Source organism: Periophthalmus magnuspinnatus, chromosome 24, assembly GCF_009829125.3.
Source record: "Periophthalmus magnuspinnatus isolate fPerMag1 chromosome 24, fPerMag1.2.pri, whole genome shotgun sequence".
Taxonomy (NCBI): Eukaryota; Metazoa; Chordata; class Actinopteri; order Gobiiformes; family Gobiidae; genus Periophthalmus; species Periophthalmus magnuspinnatus.
The window spans coordinates 20365104-20385823 of record NC_047149.1 but is presented as its reverse complement, the minus strand read 5'-3'; the positions used below and the strand labels follow the sequence as shown (position 1 = coordinate 20385823).

Sequence of the window (20720 nt, the reverse complement as noted above, 5' to 3'; positions counted from 1 at the left end):
GGTTTGCCAGCACATAAACAATATAAACATTTGATGCAGGCGATTAAAAACCCATTATTTAACATGTTTGAGCCATTCATATAGTGTTTACATTTCTTTAGCCTACGGTTTATCAAACACAAGTTGGAGTAATTGCAAAAATACATTTTCAGTACATGAACAGTCAATATATTGTAGCGTTCTGGTGTAAGGAAACACGGCAACTTTCTTCTGGTTGTTTATTTTCTGAACACAAGAGCTACTGTAGGCAATAACTCACGCCAAAACAAGAGCAACACAACAGTCGTCTCAACTCTCTAGAACCCGTCTCCAAAACAGACCAGTAAATGATGAATTAAACCTTGATATCAGCTTGTCGGCATTGCAACCAAGTGTCACATATAACAGCAGCAACAACACAAACAGTTACAAGAACAACAAACACACGCAAAATATCAGCTCATTACAAGATCAACACTGGTTATTTACTTCAAGTTCGTTATGAGAAGGTCACATGTCAAACTTATTGGAAATGACTAATTGAACGGTGCCATCAAAGATATTTTTCACATTACTGCTACTGTCAGACCATATGATCCTCTAATCTGCAAGATATTTATTCACCGAAGTGTAAATGCATGCGGTTTCATTTGCATAGCTGATTACATTGCTTCCTTGCATTTTAGCAGCTTGCAAATGTTTCAACACATTCCATAGAAAAGGCCTACAATTGTTCAAAAATCTAAAATAAAAATCTAAATTTGCATAGAGGTACTTTGGTTTGTCAATGGAACATGCAATTATTAGAACATCTACACTGCCACTCAAAAGTTTGGACATACCTACATTCTACTTTTCTACATTTTAAATACATACATACAGAAAACATCAAATATATGAATGAAATATGATGTATGGAATTATGTTGCAGAGGTAAATCACTAACTTGTTATTTTATATTCAAATCCCATTGCTTTATCGAAAAGTATTTTGTAGAGTTATTTAAGGTTTTTTTTTACTACATAAAATTAAAAAAAAATATATATATATAATTCAAAAGGCATTGAATGAGAGGGTGTGTCCAAACTTTTGACATCGTCTCATTAAATTTTTTTTTAAACTTACTTTCTACATTTTATAAACATACAGTGGACATCAAATATATGAAGTAAGATATTTCGAGTGGAAGTGGAAAGTGCTTTTTTTTTTTGTCTTGTCCATTCTATGATAAATTTAGAAATCATTTATTTGATGAAATGTTCACCCGATGCCCTGATATGTTCTGGTGTAATGACAAAAAGATAAAATGGTTGTTTCATTCTAATGTTTATGAGTTGGCATAATTTCTCTGTAAAACCCTGAAAAAGCGGCAAATGAGTTTGTTTAAATTAGTCCATTGGTATTTGTAACACACCTCTGGCATCTGGCCTATTAAATTTTGTTGTATTTTGTTAATGGTGTCTTATAAGCCCATTAAAGGACTCAGCATATTTGTATGCAAGACACAATAATAAAATAAATCCATTAATTCATTCTGTGTATATATATATATATATGTAGCAAAGAGAAAAGCTAAGCAAAAGGTAGATACTGTTTTTCTTTCCTCCATAATTGCGTAAATATTACTTCATATATTTGATGTCTTCTGTAGGTATATAAAATGTAGAACGTAGTAAACAAAGAAAATAAAACACTGAATGAGATGGTGTGTCCAAAATATTGACTGGTAGTGTACATATAATCAGACATTGCCAGATGAGAGATTCAGTCTATGGACACTCGAAATCCACTCCAACCTTTTATTTTTTTCCCCCCAATCATTCAAAACTGCCTATTGATGCTAAAGAAAAGACAGCTGAATTTCCCCTAACAACCTTTCCCATTCACAATTTATGGAGATAGGATAAAGAAGCTCCACTGAGATCAGGTTCAGTGAACATCCTCTTCCATCGCTACGAGTCTTTTCTCTGCATGACCTACCCCAGCCAAGAAAAGACAATGGCAGAACAAGCAGTCCTGCGCCGCACAAAGGCTGAGTGTGTTAGATATGTGTCACTATAGTATATACAGGTTATATACCCTCTGACACATGCAGGGTACAACAACATCTTATCCACAATGGACACATTTTAGTCATGTATACAAAAGTGGAAAGAGAAAACATGTAAAAAAAGGTAACGCCGTTTTAAATGTGGATTCATTTGGCACATTTTTTTAAAATTTTATTTATGAAAAAAAAGAAACAGTACAGTACAAAACATAACAGGCGGATAGAAATATGTAGAGGAGACAAAGAAACAGACAGTAAAATGATAATCCTGGTACAAAGAATAGGACAAGAAACAGAAATAAAATCAGATCAGAGCTTGGGGTGGGATGGGGGTTTACAATGAGCTAATGTTTTATTATTATTGAGCAGGTAAAATGAATGAATGAGTGAATATAGTTATGAAGACAAAACTAATTTTGACATTCAGTTTCAGGGTTGAGTCTCCATTCTCTTTTATTTATTTTTTTCCCTTTTCCTTTTTTTTCTTTCCCCTTCCTTCTTCTCTTCTTTTCCTTCCCCTTTCCTCTTTGCTCCCCCTCTCTTTATTTTCCCTTTTCCTTTTCTCTTTTCTCCTCATCTGGCCCATCTTTAAATACATCTTAAGCAGGACCTGGGTCAGGGATACGTGGCAGGAGAGTTAACTGCTAAGAATGTAGAGATGGTTTCCACGATGATCATCTGGACATCGTTTTTGTGATCATAAAAGCTATTTTCAGTTTGATTTTACCGACTTGAAATGAAATTGAACCATCAAATGGAAAATGAAAATGGATCTGGATGGGAACAAAGTGTCTTGATCGCAAAAACAGTATCCAGATGACCAATGTGGACACTCCTGGACAAATGAGGGATTACACCGTCTCACTGCTGAAAATATTCCACAGTAAGCGCACTTCCTTCTTCCAAAATGCACTTTAACTGTTACGCGCCAACATCAAAACCCACCTGAATCGAGCGAATAAACTTTTGATGCAAATTAAGGTTTCTAAACATGATATTTATGCGTTTTCACCTCCTGTTACTTATGAGAATCTTCAAAATGCGCATTAAAAATAAGATGGAAACGCAACAAGTGTAGCGTTAGACTTACCCAGCTCCATGAAGGCAAGGAGAGGACACCACCAGGTCATGTTATAGGTCAGATCTGTGGATAAGGCAAGCACACTAACAGTAAGAACATTTGTCATTCAATTTTTAGCGAAACAAAGCATCAACAGTCCCTAAAATGTAATAAATGCAAGAACATTCCAGGTAAAGTAATAGATTTTCCAGGGAGACAAGAGCGTTGCAGACTCCAGAAAGTTATTTAATACAGTTTTTAGCCAAATTGCAACTTAATTATGTAGAAAATGTCCCCCTCCCCAGTTATTTGAGCATCGGGATTCAAAGCACTGCTCACGGTGAAGCTCCTGAGACTTCCATATGACCGATTTGTGTTTGTATGTCAAAGTACACAAAGTTTTCTTTAATGTATGACTACAGGATCAACAAATTCATGAAACTGAATACTGTATGAGTACTGAATGCAAAATACAGTTACCAGTTTTGAGAATGTGTTATAAAAGGACTGGGTGCGATTGGAGGTATTTATTATTGTGAAATGATTTTTGGCAAACCAGAAACTGTGGTATTTTTTTCAGTCAGCACTGTGGCAAATGAATGTTAAGGATGAAAAATATGTTTGCGGCTTTGCTTCATCAAGTCCATTACCTTGTACAATGACAAAGAACTGAATAAAAGTCTATATATATATATATGAAGACTGGGCATTCGGTTTATGGTATTTGCAAGGACCCTATGGCATGGCTTTGAGTGAATGCATCACGGTTCATTGATACAGAGCTCTTACATATGTGCATATTTAATTATCCTTAGCAATTCTGCCATGTGAAGGACTGCGTTATTCAGAGACCACATATTTGCAGTAGAGATGTGTTTTGAAGTGAAAAAAGGCCAATAAATATTCAACACCAATTACATTTTTGAACGGTTCTCAAACTGTTGGTAACTCAGATAAATGTGCAACTGTCCAATAACTTTAACAGAAAAACTGGCCCAAGCTGACACAGGCTAAAAAGCTGCATTACCCAACTTTTCTCTTGTAAATACACATATTTAGTTTATCCCCCTATAAAGTGTATTGTAAAAGCAGTAAGAAAATCTGACTGTTGCATGCTGTCTGCGTCTAATTGTAAAATCGTTTATTGAGAGTAAACTTTTAGGAAAGAGCCGTGCGAGTTTCTAATTGATGCTTTGCGGGTAATGCTGTGCCTGTGTCCAACATCATCAGTGATTTACCAAGGATAGTCTGCGAAACTTTATAAATCCCTAAGATATTAAAACATTTCACTGAATCTTGTGTTTTAAATGTGCTATTTGGGTTTAAAACAACTGCATTATAGATATTAGTTACCTTGTAGTTGGTTAGCCTCCGTGATGCCTTTGTCTTTGGGGCTGTTGAGCTTTAAAGAAAGATTTAAATGCCTCTTTCACCAGGTTTAAACTAAAACTAAACTCAGACAACTTATGTACAACTGTCAAGATCCCAGTCTCCCTCGTGTTTTTGTACTGTTTTCCCCTTCTGTGTCAGAGCTGGAGCTGGGCGGAGACTCGGGCTCCTCCCATGCACACCTGCAACTAATGGATAATCAAGCTGCACCTGGGGAGGACAAAAGGAGCCAGGACTTGACACTTAGCACCAGATTGTCCACGTATCCACAGTGGTATAGCTCTGTTTGGCTCAGTTTCTTGTGTTTGCATTTTCCTACTTATTTCTAAGTTGGATGTTTTTGCTCCTCATCAGATCCTGCTCACTGGATCCGCTCAGCTCCTCTGTCTCCGACCCAGCTCTCCTCGACCGGTACGAACCTCACACCATCCAACCCAGCTCACCTCGTCTCTGAACCTGCTGCCCATGATCTACTCCTGGACTACTGCAAACAACCCCGCTCTCAACTATCTGATCAATCTACCTTCATTTGCATATTTAAAAACTGTAAAATGAACATTGTTAAACTGTTCCCTGAATTCTGTCTCTTTGTTCTCCCTATCAATCGTCAAGACAACAACTATGGAAATCCCAAACTATATTTTTGTCTTGAGATCAAACATTTAATGAAATTGTAAACCAACATGCACCTAAATGGAAAGATTTGAATGAAAAGCTGTAACAATCCTTGGTTCAACTTAGAAATTGGCAATTTTAAAACTGTAACAAGACTTTAATGAAATCCAAAATTCCCTCATAAATTTAACACCGTCTTTGAATGCAAATAAAACTAAGTATGTTTTTTTTTTTCCATTAACATTTAAGTAATGTGCACGCTGCTAATTTTTATACTCTAAATGGTACATTGATTGAGAGAGTTAACACCTAATTCTGATTTTATTACAGAAAGAAATGTTATATTCCAATAAATTACAGAAAAGGAATACAAGCACCTTTCTTTCCTTACTGCACTATGGGGATGTGGTACATTCAGACTTCAGCCTCTGCTTTGAAACGTCGGATCCATTATTTCACTCTAGCCTTCGTTTTATTACAGCTACATGCTGTACAAAAGTGGGTTGGCCATCACTGTCTATTAGAAGAGAACAGCACTGTATGAAATGTATCTATAAAAGGTCTGCAGTACTTCAAAAATTGCCAGAACACCTCACCTGCTTGTTACTCATTGATACCAGAGCATTTGACTGCAGAAAGCTAAGAACTAGCCGTACTAAAACTGAGACAGGAAAGAGGCTTTTATCTGTTTTGCTTCACACAAAAGGAATACACTTCAAGAAAAAGCTAAATTGGATATGCTGGTGACACAACTGCAATTTAATAATCTGGTAACAAACTTTGATACACACACCTCCACCTGTTTTTAATGTTTTATATGGACTTGTATGCTTATTTGTTTTGTTTGTTTTTCTTCTTGTATTGTATTTTAAACAGGGCGCCCATGAAAAAGACAGCCCAAGTGCTCTCATTGTGTTCCCCTCTATAAATAAAGATAAAGAAACCTTTGCCAGTATCCCTGATTAAAAACAACACTTCCCTTCTCTTTTTTTTTGTCTTACCACAAACATCAGCGTCTGCAATCAAAATATCGCACCAACAAAACCTTTTCATCATCTCCAAGTGAATTATACGAACTCTAAAAATAACTGTACCGAGCAGCGGCCTCCACTCTTTGCTATGGAGACAACTCTGGAGATGAGTCTGAGTTGCTTTGCCTGTGTTACTGCCTGCACAAATTAAAGGTGTACTATGTAACTTTTCTGGCAGGAGATGGGTCTGTCACCACGGAGATGTTATTGGTTTTGCCTGGAATATTCTACAGTGACATGCGGTGTTTTTCATTGCTCAGAAAATTGCTCAGATCTGACCTGTAACTGGGTAGTGTTTTCTGCAGTTATATAACCCTAATGCTCCGCTGTGGAACTTTCCAGGCAAAGCGCTAATATTTCCATGGAAACAATAAGCTGGCAGGCCATGAAGAGCTATGGAAATTTGTGTAAATGCAGAAAGCACAGTGAGTCTTTGTCATTCTGTCCGGGTTTGCCTCAGTGATATCGGCGCATTATAGTATCTCACTCTACATTCTAATGGAACAACCATGTAAGCTCCAACAAAAGGTAAACACATTCCACTTTATTCAACATGGCGAAGGTTATGATATTATGGTAAAAAGAGGGGAAAATGCAGAGTATTGAAGAATTTTTATAAAACAGCCAAAGAATTTTAAATCAGTAATAATAGAGTTGTTTTGCCAGTGCTGAACAGACAAGTGATATGCAGTGATGTTAGGAAACCTGTTATTGTAGTTAGGAATACACTGTTTAGTTTAGTTTTTTTCATAAATTCGAAATAAAAATGGGGAAAAAAAATAAATGTGTCAATGCAAAGTAGACAGATGGATATGATAAAAGCCTGTCTTGAGCTTTTTTACATGATATATTGAACTAAGACAGTAAAATTACATTCTTGCACGTTTGACAAATAAGCTATTTTAACTATAATCTGGTGGGATCTATGCCTCTCTTCCATCTTTTTATAATTACTTTTTAAATACTTCGATCATTCACCATGTATAGCATTTACATTTCTATCATACAATTGCAAATAAATAAGTAAGAGATGGATCATTTTAATTAAATATGTCTGAACTGCTAGAACTTGCAAACCCCCTTTTATAAACTGACTACTATCTTCCATGTCAGAATATATCTTGATATATATCTTTAAGTCTTTAATGCATTTCAGTTGTCAATAGGCTTATTTGTGAGCCACAGCAGCCCTCTGCTAATTACCTTAATGTCATAATTAGAATGGATGCAAATTATTGAAGTGATGTACATAATTATTTATCTGTCACATGAACGGCCGACTAATTAATTTGGTTTGATGAGCTCTGCGTGACATCCAGAATCAACACATACAGGAGAATGAAGGGAGGCCATTAATGCTGAAGGTAAGCCTATGGATAATTAGGGCATTCAAGGTTGCAAAAGGATTACTATACTATATACTATATACTATATACTATATACTATATACTATATACTATATACTATATACTATGTTGCTCAGGATATTTAAAATAAACATATGATTTTTTGTTCTTCCAAATTATTCATTTATTTGATTTCTGTGAATTAAGGTGATGATTTAATTGAGTAAAAATATTGAGCTATGGTTTGGCTTTAATTGCTGCTGTAATAATAACCTGATTTCTAGGCCTATTTATTTCAGTTAGTAAATCAATAGGTGGGTTTCAGAATGATGGAAAATGGTGTCCTCAAAGTCCTCAAAATGTCTCTTATAACAGGAAACTGAAACTCTCGAATACGCCATATTTATTTATTTATTTTTAGATTTCATTACTAAATCCATATAATATGACCACACTCCTGTCACCCATAGAGGGCGTTTTAACGACGCTGTCAGTTTGTCGTGCGGAGAATGCGTAACGCTCTGACGTCATAATCAAGCGACAAGCAACAATGGTAAGTGAGCAAGCAGTTTTCTTTGCGGGGGTTTTACTTTGAAATCAAGCTGTATAAACTATCCACATAGACATAAATTACTCTTTTAAATGGTATTAAAACGTTAATTCTAAGTGTTCAACTGAAAGGCGGTCTGATCAGATGGTTTAATTAGTAAAAATGCAGAATTATTCATCTGCTTGTGGCTAAGTGTTGAGCTACTATGCCGCTTCATTGCAACTATTATTTATCTATATGTATATCCTTATTCTGTTTAACGCTTTCTACCTGTACAATGTTTACAATGTTGTTTTGTTCTGAGAAATGCATAAAAATTAGCTTGGTTTTTGAAGCTGTCACGTTAAAGATGTTTAGAGCTAACTGCAAAGTCACGTCTGCTCTAGCCTCCACGTAAACAACGCTGCTGTTTTGTAAATCTGTACAAATTGAAAGATTAATGGCTGCACATTTCTGGGAAGTTTTATAGTCAACTGTTCTTTTATACAGGGACAAAGTCAGAGCGGAGGACACGGGCCAGGAGGAGGAAAGAAGGATGACAAGGTGAGGATGACACAGCGACAAGAAGATGCTAAATCAAATGTGTTTTGACATGGCATAATTACATGACATGATTAGGCTATTATGTTTTGATCAATTAGTATCTGCGTTATATTGTTTGCGAGCGAATAAGACTTCAATTCCACGGTTTGTTTTGTTAAATGTATCTACAGAATGTTGCAATTCAGTCTTTACAAACCATAGTACTTATCAAATACACAACAAATGTAACAGTGTAGTAGTTTTTCATTACAGACTGTAAATAATACGTATTTCCTGAACTTGTCTACTTGTAGGATAAGAAAAAGAAGTATGAACCCCCCATTCCCACAAGAGTTGGAAAGAAAAAGAAGAAGACCAAGGGACCAGATGCTGCCAGCAAACTACCACTTGGTAAGAAACCCAGCACAGAATACACTCAAGGTTTTATGGTGGTAGTACACGGCAGCCAATACACACATTTGTAGGCAGTTCTGGTCAATATTTAGAGATTGCATTTGTGTAAGTTGTTAATTTTTCCTCTCCAGTCACCCCTCATACTCAGTGCCGCCTGAAGCTGCTGAAACAGGAGCGGATCAAAGACTATCTGCTGATGGAGGAAGAGTTTATTAGGAACCAGGAGCAGATGAAGCCTCTAGAGGAAAAGCAGGAGGTCAGACCTTTATTCATATTGTTAAAGGTTCACTTTTGTCACACTTTTGGTTGTCTCCATTAAGATTTATTACTTTGCTTGGAATACTCCACAGTATAGCTTTTAACTCATCTGTCTAGTATTTATTTCATAATGACTGTTTCTATTATTCAAAAACGCCTGTAAACATTCATACATTTGACTCCCCCTCTCCACAAATCTGATCTTTAATTTTGCCTGCTGGCATTACCTACTTGTCTCAATGGAGATAGATAGGAGTTTTAAGCGACATTGTGGAATATTTCAGGCAAGCAATAACATCTCTGTGGAGGCAATCAGGTGGTGGACTTTCCACTAGAAAAGCTGCATACATCGTGCAGCTTTTTAAATTCACTCAGCAGACATTTAACGTTCAATCCTTGTTGCCATGGCAGGAGGAGAGGTCTAAAGTGGACGACCTGAGAGGCACCCCGATGTCTGTGGGCACTCTGGAGGAGATCATCGATGATAACCACGCCATTGTCTCCACCTCTGTCGGGTCAGAGCACTACGTCAGTATACTGTCGTTTGTGGACAAAGACCTTCTGGAGCCTGGCTGCTCTGTGCTGCTTAACCACAAGGTACGACAACGCCAACTTACAGACACTAAAAGTTATTAGCTGTGTTAAATCAAATTAAAATGTTATGAATCATATAATTGTACAGACAAAGCTACTGGTGTTTTGCCATGATACAATATTCAATGATTATCCTCCATAGTCCCCTGGAATATCAAATTGGCACATCAAAATTAGACTTTGTTGCTACAGTGGTTAGGAATGACTGCTTAAATATGAAATATAGTGAGGAAGTGTCATTTATGCTCCACAAATTCAAATAGATGAAATTATTCAAATAAAGTTAATTTGTGCCACCATAGTCTCAACTTACAATGTGAATGACAGTACTGACTCATTATTTGATGTATTTTGGGGTAATTATCATGGTCTGCTTGGTTAGTAACTGAACACTATTTTATGTTTCTATAGGTACATGCTGTCATTGGAGTCCTCATGGATGACACAGATCCTTTAGTGACAGTAATGAAAGTAGAAAAGGCTCCACAGGAAACATACGCAGACATCGGAGGACTTGACAACCAGATCCAGGAGATCAAGGTATGACACATTTAGCCTCAAATGATTACTTTTTCTGGGAAAAAGAAATATCTTCAAAAATCAAATATGAACATATATTCTAGAGAATGAGTGCCCCATGTTTTTCAAAACATACTTGACTTTTAAAAAAATCGTATTCCTCTTGGCGATACAACCTTTACATTTTTTTTTCAGGCAGTTGAGTGGCACAGTGATTTTGTTCATGGGACTACAACAGGGGTCGGTCATATTGACAAAAGCGAGCATCTCTATTTTTGTGGATTAACCCGAGTGACATTATTCAGAAAATACTGTTCTAAAACTTGCCCTTAAATTTCATTGAGGTTCAACTTTTGCACAAATATGTATGGAAAATTATTGACCACAACATTTGAAAATGCACTTATCAATTTATCTTTGAAAGGTTTACTTTGCAAGTTTGTTTTTATCGGCATTGTTTATATTTTGCATTTTCCCAAAATAATTGCCATAGTGATCTTTTTCCACTTCTGGCCAGTGAATTCTCGTTTCTTACAGTGTGTCTTTGTGTTCAACAGGAGTCAGTGGAGCTTCCTCTCACACATCCAGAATACTATGAAGAAATGGGCATCAAACCTCCCAAAGGAGTTATTCTGTACGGACCCCCGGGCACGGGTGAGTTTTACTCAGATTATAGAAGTAGATCTGTTTGTTAGTTAGAAGTATACGCACATTAAAACTGCTATTAAACAAAAGAAAGATGATACTGTTATTAACATCCGGGTGCATTTTATGGTGAAAAATGTGATGTTTGTGGTCACTGTTGAAAAACTCAGTTGTGGGTTTGATGAGTTGCCTCAGGGCTCCATTTGGTGGTATAAATGGATGCATTAGGCACTGCAATAAAACTCTTAAATGTCAGGCTAAATTATTTAGTACTGAAGTTTTCTTAAAGGCGGTGTACCCAATAGATTTTACCATCTTAAAAAAAATGTGAAAAACAGAGGTAGTTAACTTTTGACTGTTTTTTTGTGGTTCAGACTTAGTTCTCACTTTCTTTACACATTCCGAGCACTCTAATTATTCATCATCACAAGTTTATAAATGCTTTTCACAACTTTTAGGGTTCAATGTGAAGTTTGGGCTTTATGCTTTAAGCTTATCTAGAACAGGGCCATATAAGGCATAACACACTGCATTATTAGTAGTAGTATTATCACTAGTAGCATTACTTATGATACTGCTACTACTACTGATAATACTAATAATAATAATAATCAGATTGTGCATTGTTACTGGAAACCTGAAGCTTGGACAATGCACAATGATTTGAATCTGTACACTTTTGTGCTTTAGGTAAAACACTTCTGGCCAAGGCTGTAGCCAATCAGACGTCGGCCACCTTCCTGCGCGTAGTGGGCTCGGAGCTCATTCAGAAGTACCTGGGAGATGGACCCAAACTCGTACGCGAGCTGTTCCGGGTGGCAGAGGAGCACGCACCCTCCATCGTGTTCATTGACGAGATCGATGCTATCGGCACCAAGAGGTAGGCCTGTCTCACTGATTACTATATTGACGCATTGTACAATAAATAACAGATGGAACAATATCTGGGGGTTAATGTTTATCATGGGTACCTTTTTCTTTGTACTACCATGGAACCTTTAGTTATTTTTCTGTACTACAATAAGATTTGAGCTGTAGAGAAAATAAGATAAACCTTTATTTGTCCCACACATGCAATCAAAATCAAGATAACAATAAACATGAGGGTTGAAGAAATAGCTTCTATGATTCATTTTAGATGCAAACTAACTACTAAACTGTTTCACTCTGCTATTTATTTACTACAGCTCATGTTTTTAATGATACTGCACATTTAGAATAGTTTTTGGGAGATAATCCTGCTTTACTTATATTTCGTTTCAATATTCTTGTTGTTGTCGTCTTCTTGTTGCCTGATATTATTGCCCTTCTAAATGTGTCCTTGTGACAGACCCACTAAAAGGTTTGTGCAGGGTTTATTCAGAGCTCCGACCTGAGAGACCAATGTAGCACCTCAGACCTAAGCAGACAGGAGACTGGAGGAGAATGTGAGAAAGGAGGCGTTGAGTCTTTAGAGCTAAATATAGCAGCAGGTTACATTGGTTTGTTGAAATCAGTACAGTTTGCTCCAGGTGTAACTTTATCAAAGTGCCTATGGTCAAAGACACTGGACTTTTGTTAATACATGCAAGTTAAGAGAAAGAAGTGTAACATTTTCCTGTTCTTATGTTTTCATTTCAGAGATTTATTAGATTTGTGTGACAGATGCATTCTCTCATTTGTTCAGGAGGGGCCTTGATGGAAAAAGTTTCAGAAGTAGTCATCTGGACAAAGTTCTTTTCATTTTTTTAAATCAATAATCATTTAAATTGCCATCTGGTAGTTATTTTCAATCTGCGAAGGATTGTGTCAATGATTAACCTTGCGCGTTATAACAAAAATATTTCTAGACAGCTTTTGGTCTACGCCGCATGTAATTTAACTTGTATTATATGGTAGAATAGTAAGATGTCATTTCTCCTCTTGATGCCACTCACAGCTCGCCACTGCACTTGATTGTGTAGTATTATATTTGACATAAATATATGCATGTCTGCAGGTATGACTCAAACTCGGGCGGAGAGAGGGAGATCCAGAGGACCATGTTGGAGCTGCTGAATCAGCTGGATGGTTTCGACTCTCGGGGCGATGTGAAGGTCATCATGGCCACCAACAGGATCGAGACACTGGACCCGGCCCTCATCAGACCTGGTGGGTGTCAGACTGGGGAAATTCACTCTGAGAAGTTAAATAACAGTAATTTTTAGACCGTTTTAGGAGATGAGTGTCTGGATTTGCTTGCTGTGTCAATATTAATTTTGTTTTTGGCTCAGTAGAGATAATTATGCAGTCTGTCAATATTGTGCATGTTGGGATTCCAAAATTGCTAAAATAAGTTTTTACTTCAAAAACTGGTGGTAGCAGCCATCAGTAGGTAGGTATTTGATAACAATGTGGTTGTAGGAATAATAATAGCTGTTGAAGCTGTTAATTATAGACAAAGGCTATGTGGCTTCATCGTCTCTCCTCTCTCTCCTCTACTTTCCTCAGGGAGAATTGACCGTAAGATTGAGTTCCCATTGCCAGACGAAAAAACCAAAAGGCGAATTTTCCAGATTCACACGAGCCGCATGACGGTGGCTGACGATGTGACACTCGACGACCTCATATTGGCCAAGGATGACCTCTCGGGAGCCGACATTAAAGTGAGCCTCTTTTGATACTTTACAGCTGATGTCATAAACTTTCCCTGCGCGTGTGATACAAACTGCAGGCATGCTCTGTCTGAGGCTTTGTTAGACTTTTATCTGAGCTTTATTTTTACATCTGACCATAAAGAACTGACTTAGCTGGAACAGGTGAGCTGATTTTGTATTGTTAAAAAAGTCCCTCTTAAATAACACTACAGTCATAAGCTAGCTAGCATTAGCCATCAGTTAGTCATTCACGTTTTTGTTGAAAGTCAAACACCTAAACAGGACCACAAAAAACACATTTTCAGGAGCCTACAATCAATACATTTTGTATTTTTTCTTGAGTTTTTAGACTATCTTAAAACATTTTTGGTAGTGTTTGCAAATGTGTGCATTGTGTTCTCATAGTAACTGCTGAACATTCTGCCATACACATACATGTAGAACACCCCCCAGCGTGATGTAATTGCAAAGTATCAACTGCTGTCCAATAGTGATTATCAAACTTTTCACACCAAATACCACCTATTATTGGCTTTAACAGGCCTAGATTAGAGCTAAAGGTTGAAAATAAGACCATGGATAACGTACTTAAGGTAGTCTAAATAGTGCTTAAACCAAAAGAATGACAAAAATGAAATATATTTATCACTAAATAAAACGTACTCAAACTGCTCTGTGTACCACTAGTGTTGAATGTACCAGTTTGAGAAACGCTTTTGTAGAGGTTAATACTCTGCAGTCTGCCTCTCCGGCTCCAGCCCTGTATCGATCTAAGAGTCCTGCTGTCTGGCACAGAGTCAGATCTTAATGTGGATCAGCACCAACAAAACAAACCTGAGAAAGCAATCAAGATGAAGTTAAGAACAGAACAGACGCAGGACCACAAATCCCAACTGATCACATGTACTGTATGAGGACGCAGGTCTTTGTTCACGCATTAATAGCAAAAGGACATGTAATCTTCACAGTAATATTGTAGCCATAGTGTAAGTGTACTTATTTCATTTTAATCTGAAAAAGGTGAAGAGAAAATCTATTCAGAAATCAAAGTTCAAACGTACTGTGGGACTTCACTAGAAAAGGAAATGTGGAGTGGCAGAAACTAGGATCTTTAGGCTGATCTGGGCCTTCTTACCAGTAATGTATCTACATGAACTTGCTCAATAACTGACCTCTGCTGCCCTCATGTGGTAGATGTGTAGCAGCACAGCTTAGTATTACCTAATTATAAGTTGTATCTGGCAACACAGACTTAACAGGAGGGAGCTTTTGCAATAATTAAAGGGAATTATAATGAGCAATTTTAAGCAGAATTGCAGCTACCATGATTTTTTTTAAGCTAGTCTGTTGGTTACACTGGCTGCAAATTTAGTTCATAACAAATGCTAAATCATAACTACAAAACTTGGTACTTTTGATCCAGATTCCTAATACCCTTATGTTTATTTCTCCAGGCCATCTGCACAGAAGCCGGTCTCATGGCTTTACGTGAACGCCGCATGAAAGTCACCAACGAAGACTTCAAAAAATCGAAAGAGAACGTTTTGTACAAGAAACAGGAAGGCACACCAGAGGGGCTCTACCTCTAGATGCCCCCTGTCCCACGCCCACCCCCCTTACTGTTGGTTGAAAGGAGCGGACAGCACCTAACTCAGCTGTCTTCAGAAAATTTTGATATATTTTGTGCATGTCATGTCCAGCCCATTGTTACCTTGAGTGTTTAAAATAGGTAATAAATTCTCAATATAATCACTTTCTTAGTTTTGTTGGCTTATTAATAATGTAATAGGCACCTATATAGAGTAGAGTAGAAAAAGAATTAAAATAAGAATGCTTTACTTGTACTTTTACTTGAATATCAAAATCATGATTGCTACATTTATCACAAAAGAGCTTTGTCTTGGATACATGAGCTGCCACACACAAAAAACACATACCTACAAGACAAACATGAAATATTACAAATGGGAGATGTATTAGAAAGTTAAGAAAAAGTGCTAGTGATATTTAAATTTTGAAAATCAAGTTTACTAAAAATAATTTGAAAATATGGAAATAAAACAAAACAGAATCTTTCAAACCAGGGCATTCAGTGATGTGACACGTTCCAGCACAATCTGGATGGATTGTTATAATATCGTCTCTTGTCATCAAGATAATCCCCCAAAAACAGGATATTTCTCAGCTCTCTTCCGCATGGCATAGATTCAGACGACAGAGATATATTTTAGTTTAAAATCCCAGCTCCATACACTTAATATGTGGCAGCTCAGCCATCCATGTTACCACAGAGAATCACCAGAACTCAGATCATTTACCGTGTTGTGGTAAACATGGTCTTACAGCCATATGCTTCATTATTTATTAAAGGTCATTACCAGAGCGTTACATAAAGAACCACAGTGACACAATAATACTGCATTAGTCTGGACTCAAAGTCAAATTGAATGTATTATTAATACTCTCTCCAACCCCTCGCCATCACACAACATCACACGCCATCATACAACATCACACAACATCACACAACATCACACAACATCACACAACATCACACACCATCACAGACCATCACACACCATCACACACCATCACACAACATCACACAACATCACACAACATCACACACCATCACACAACATCACAGACCATCATACACCATCACAGACCATCACACACCATCACACAACATCACACAACATCACACAACATCATACACCATCACACACATATACAAACTGGACAAAGCGTCTTATCCAAGAACACAAGGAGAAACAAAAATACACTGGTCAACATTTTGAATACACACTTATCAAGAGTGTACTGTACTGTACCAAAGGTTTGTGTTCCTTCACTGGAAAAAAGAAGTTGGCAATGAACGCTTTAAAGGTACTCTGTGTAACTTTCCTTTTTCTGCTTGACATTGTTCCACAGAATTACGTTACATCTGGACAGGTGACCCCACTCAGTCAAGATGTGTGTGTTTTTTTGTCACTGGATTCAAGACAGATCCTTTTTAATGCCACACTCCAGGCACAGTAATAACATCCCCATGGAGATGAGCAGACAATTGACCGTAACCCTGCACAAGAAAAGTCACACAGTAGTACAATAAAGCCTATATTCTTCTACATTAAAACCCACATACTTCCTTTTCCTAACCTTCCCCCTGGTACTTTGAAATGCCACTGCTCTGATTCTGTTTCTAAAGACACTGCTACTAAGTAATACCAAGTGATACAAGTGAATTCAGTGCACGCTTTTGTGATTATACTATTGGATGAGTGCTCCAGCTCTGTATGATTTGATTTCCCTGTCTTCTATTAAAATCAGGCTTTAAGTTATTACAGCAGGGGCCAGTTAAATAAATCGGACCTTCGCCTTCACTGCGGTTCTGACATGTGGAGAGCGAGCGCGTGTGATTTAATTCCTCTTGATGTGAAGCCACGTGGAACTCAAGAATCAGCACAAAGTGGCCACAATGCACTTTACCACTGGCCCCGACCGATCCACTGCGGCATCCCCCATCTTTGGAGAAGAAAATACTTATTAAATCAGTCATGCATTTAACTCACAGTGTGTATATAGAGCAGTGTGTACATGGGCAAATGAAAAGGGGGGGAAAAACATGGAAATCAAGCGTATCGTGTTGGCCCCGAGAGCTACAAGAGGAGGGTGGGGGCGTAATAAGGCGCTTGTCCTGTGAAAAAGAGGCTCCCATAGGCCAAGCTGTATGTCATTTTTAAATACTGCTTTGGTGGAACAGTGAATTTAACATAAAAGTAACTAAAAACACTAATTGGTCTATACATAAAAATGAATGAAATTAGTCAGTCCCATGCTGCCCTGCAAAATATCACATGTGCCCGTCTTACCACTCACTCATTTGGATGTACAAGGCCAGTAAATATCAGACTGTTGTATTTGAAGACAAACTATAACTGATTTTAAAATAAAAGTTGAATTTTCACAGACAAAACCTGCAGGTGTAACCAATCAGAAAGAAATCAGATTACCAGTACTCGCATCAGATATAACCAGTGGTGTAATGTGACGGAATACAAGTAGTAAAGTACTGTACTTAAGTATTTATTTTAGGTATCTGTACTTTACTCAAGTCAATTTTAAAGTGGATAGTGAATCTGTACTTTCTGGTAAAAGTATTTATGACTGTTTGAGACCTGCTAAAACGGCTGAGGAGTGTATTTTTAACACATTTGTTGTTTGAATATACAAATAAAAACAGCTAAAAAAACAAAAAAACTATAGAAATTTGTGCTGAATTTCTATTGTGCAGAATAGAAACAACTGAATCTATTAAAAATCATAACATTTGAAGGCTTAAGACCTCAAAATCTGCATGAAATACTTTTACTTTTTGCTCTTTAAGTACATTTTTAAACGGGTACTTTAATATTTTTTACTTAAATTGATTTTTTCATGTGATACTTTTACTTAAGTACTTTTTTTGCTCCGGTTCCTGTACTTTTACTTACTGTACTTCTTCCACCACTTGAAATAACTACCGCTTACATGTACACACTAAATCTGATCTGATCTAAATTACTACTGACATTTTGAAGGTATAATATTATAAAAATGACATGTAAGTATCAAAATGATGTGCTGTCTGTCTGATCACGGTCCCTCTGATTGCTCACATCAGATTTACCAGTTTGCATGTCATTTAAATAATCCTTTGTGTTTGCTGTGCATGTAAACATAGTCACGGAGCTCCTGTGGCTGTAAAAGCAAAAATACTACACTACAAATGTGTGGTTTCAGCTCTAAAATGTGGTATCACTTTTAAACAGCTATGTGCTTTGTGGAGGACTGGGGTCAATAACGGGCCAATTAGAAGTAGGTCACCACACAGACATTTCAGCTCACAAAAATAGGCCTATATAAATATTGCATTATACAAATAAATAATTCAATCAATACATGACAATATAGGCCATAAGTTGGGACGGAGAAGGTATAAGCTACTTTTGTGCCATTTTTAAGTTTCATGTGGACAGACACAGCTCTTTCTTTCTTTTATTTCTTTAGTTCTTCTTTATTTGTCAGGGATCATGTACAAATTAATACATTTTACAAAAGAAAATATGATTTGTATCAGATTTAGCTACTGCCACTTTCCCTCTGCAGTCCCTGGGCAGGTGAATACACATTAAAAACACTATTATATGTTTGTTTTTTATACGTCTACAAACCTATAACATATGTCTTTTTATGTCTTATACGTCTGGTCACTATGTTTATCTGTCTGGAATTAAATAAATAAAACATATTTCATTATAAACAATATAAGAGTTATACATTATGACAGAGATTTCTCACAAACTATTCCAAGACATCTGAATTTAAAATCTTCAGTAGCAAATAATCATAATTACATGGCTCTGATGTAAGAGTCATATGTCCTTAAGTAAATCAATGTACGTCATGAATACACTTTGCAACTATATTAGTCCGTAGCATAACCATAGCGTTTCAGCTTCATATTTGTGCTATCTTGTATCTCCATCAGTCGTCATGTGATTGAGCTGCCACAGGGGTCTCTTTCTGCAAACACACGCAAATACGAAGGGATTTGTCAGCACATGTTTGGGGAATTTTATACCAGGAATTTTGTTTGTGTTGCTTGGAATCTGCAGAGTACTGTTATTAATTCTTTAGTTATTAATCTAACTTAGGTTTTCATAGGTCTGCCGCAAAAATGTGGGCAAAATTTGATATAGTAAACAATGTCAGTGTGCAATAGTTCAAATAAGAATATATATACTGCAGGTTTTTCACAATTTACCACTTTAATTTTGACACAAGTAGAGCTTACTACCTTTTCTATCCCTTACTATTATCAAATACCAATAGGCCTACATCACCATTTTTATAGAACTGTTACTACTGCTTGAGTCTACTACTATTACTACTACTACACTCCTCCTGCAAAGACTATAATTACAGACCTAATACTTAGCCTATAATTTGCAGGGCATGTCACGCTCCATTGTACTACGCCCTACCTACTTTTACTTTCACCACAAGTACCTATGCTTATATACTGTACCTAAAACTTGACACAATGCATCTTAGATATTTGTTACTGTTTAATAAAATGTGTTTTATGTCAGTGCCTGTTTGGGTTATCATTTCTTTACAGTGTTGCACGTTTTGGCCAGAAGAGGGCGCTTTAGTCAGTGACACTCCACACTTCCACAGACTGGACACTGTGCCACACCGTAAAAGCAACTCCCTGCGTTGTTTTGACCGTGTTTTGCCTGGTTTAACGTACAAAAATGGACGAAATACGCTTTAAAAATATGCGTAAATGTACATTAAACACTATGAATCAGTATAAACGCACGGGATTTCTTTGAATATTCACATTACGCAGTACTAGTGGTTTTAGAGATGCGCACTTCCTGTAACGGGACATTTCAAACGTTCTCTCCACATCCAGAAAAGATACAAAGCTGCAAATTTACACATAATATCTTGGGGAAATAACGCAATCAAAACTCCACATTGTGATAGATTTGGTTTATATCTTAGCCTGTATTTATATTTATAATATTTCAATCAAGTGCCACTGCCTGGTGCAATGCAGGTCCGCTGTAGCCAATCAGAAAAGCGAACACATGGAGTATAATATTGCAGGTCCGCCGTAGCCAATGAGCTGCGCCTTCTCAAAGCACCACGGCAAATTCTCCAGTGCCAACCGGGCTGCGCTTCTCACCACAGCGATCCCTCCGCCGACGTCAAATAGTGCCATGTAATTGCAGTTTTTCAGCACTTAAAAAAAACTGTTTTAAAGACTACAGCCACGCAGTGCATTTGTGGATTGCATTTGCATTTACGCATTGAGTTGTACCGTTAGAATACATGGTTAATTCCCCAGTTGTCTAATCATAATAATAAAAAATACAGTATTAACAAACTTATCAATGGAATTACATGTTAACAAGGCATGATAAAATAGTATTAAAGGTAACAAGGCATCATAGTGTATAGTAAAGTGCATCCCAGCTTTAAAAAACACAAATAGGACAACAGAACAATCCCATAGGCTAATTGTTAAAACTTATACATGAGTTTTAATGTTAGTTACATATGATAAATGCTCTTCA

General features: G+C 37.0%; 1 protein-coding gene across 1 annotated transcript; it reads left to right on the top strand.

The window, feature by feature from the left end:
• The first annotated feature begins 7972 nt into the window (after nucleotides 1–7972).
• Nucleotides 7973–15339, top strand: LOC117392683 (26S proteasome regulatory subunit 4). Its single transcript, XM_033990810.2, has 11 exons — nucleotides 7973–8023; nucleotides 8510–8563; nucleotides 8857–8953; nucleotides 9088–9212; nucleotides 9626–9811; nucleotides 10220–10348; nucleotides 10885–10981; nucleotides 11663–11852; nucleotides 12951–13102; nucleotides 13442–13596; nucleotides 15042–15339. The coding sequence occupies exons 1-11, from the start codon at nucleotides 8021–8023 to the stop codon at nucleotides 15174–15176; spliced, it is 1323 nt and encodes a 440-aa protein (XP_033846701.1). The 5' UTR covers nucleotides 7973–8020; the 3' UTR covers nucleotides 15177–15339.
• Nucleotides 15340–20720: the final 5381 nt, after the last annotated feature.

Excerpts from the sequence above, each read along its gene's own strand:
- LOC117392683 (XM_033990810.2), top strand. Across the intron at positions 11,853-12,950 it reads GATGCTATCGGCACCAAGAG|GTATGACTCAAACTCGGGCG; the intron begins GTAGGCCTGTCT and ends GCATGTCTGCAG. Across the intron at positions 13,103-13,441 it reads CCCGGCCCTCATCAGACCTG|GGAGAATTGACCGTAAGATT; the intron begins GTGGGTGTCAGA and ends TACTTTCCTCAG.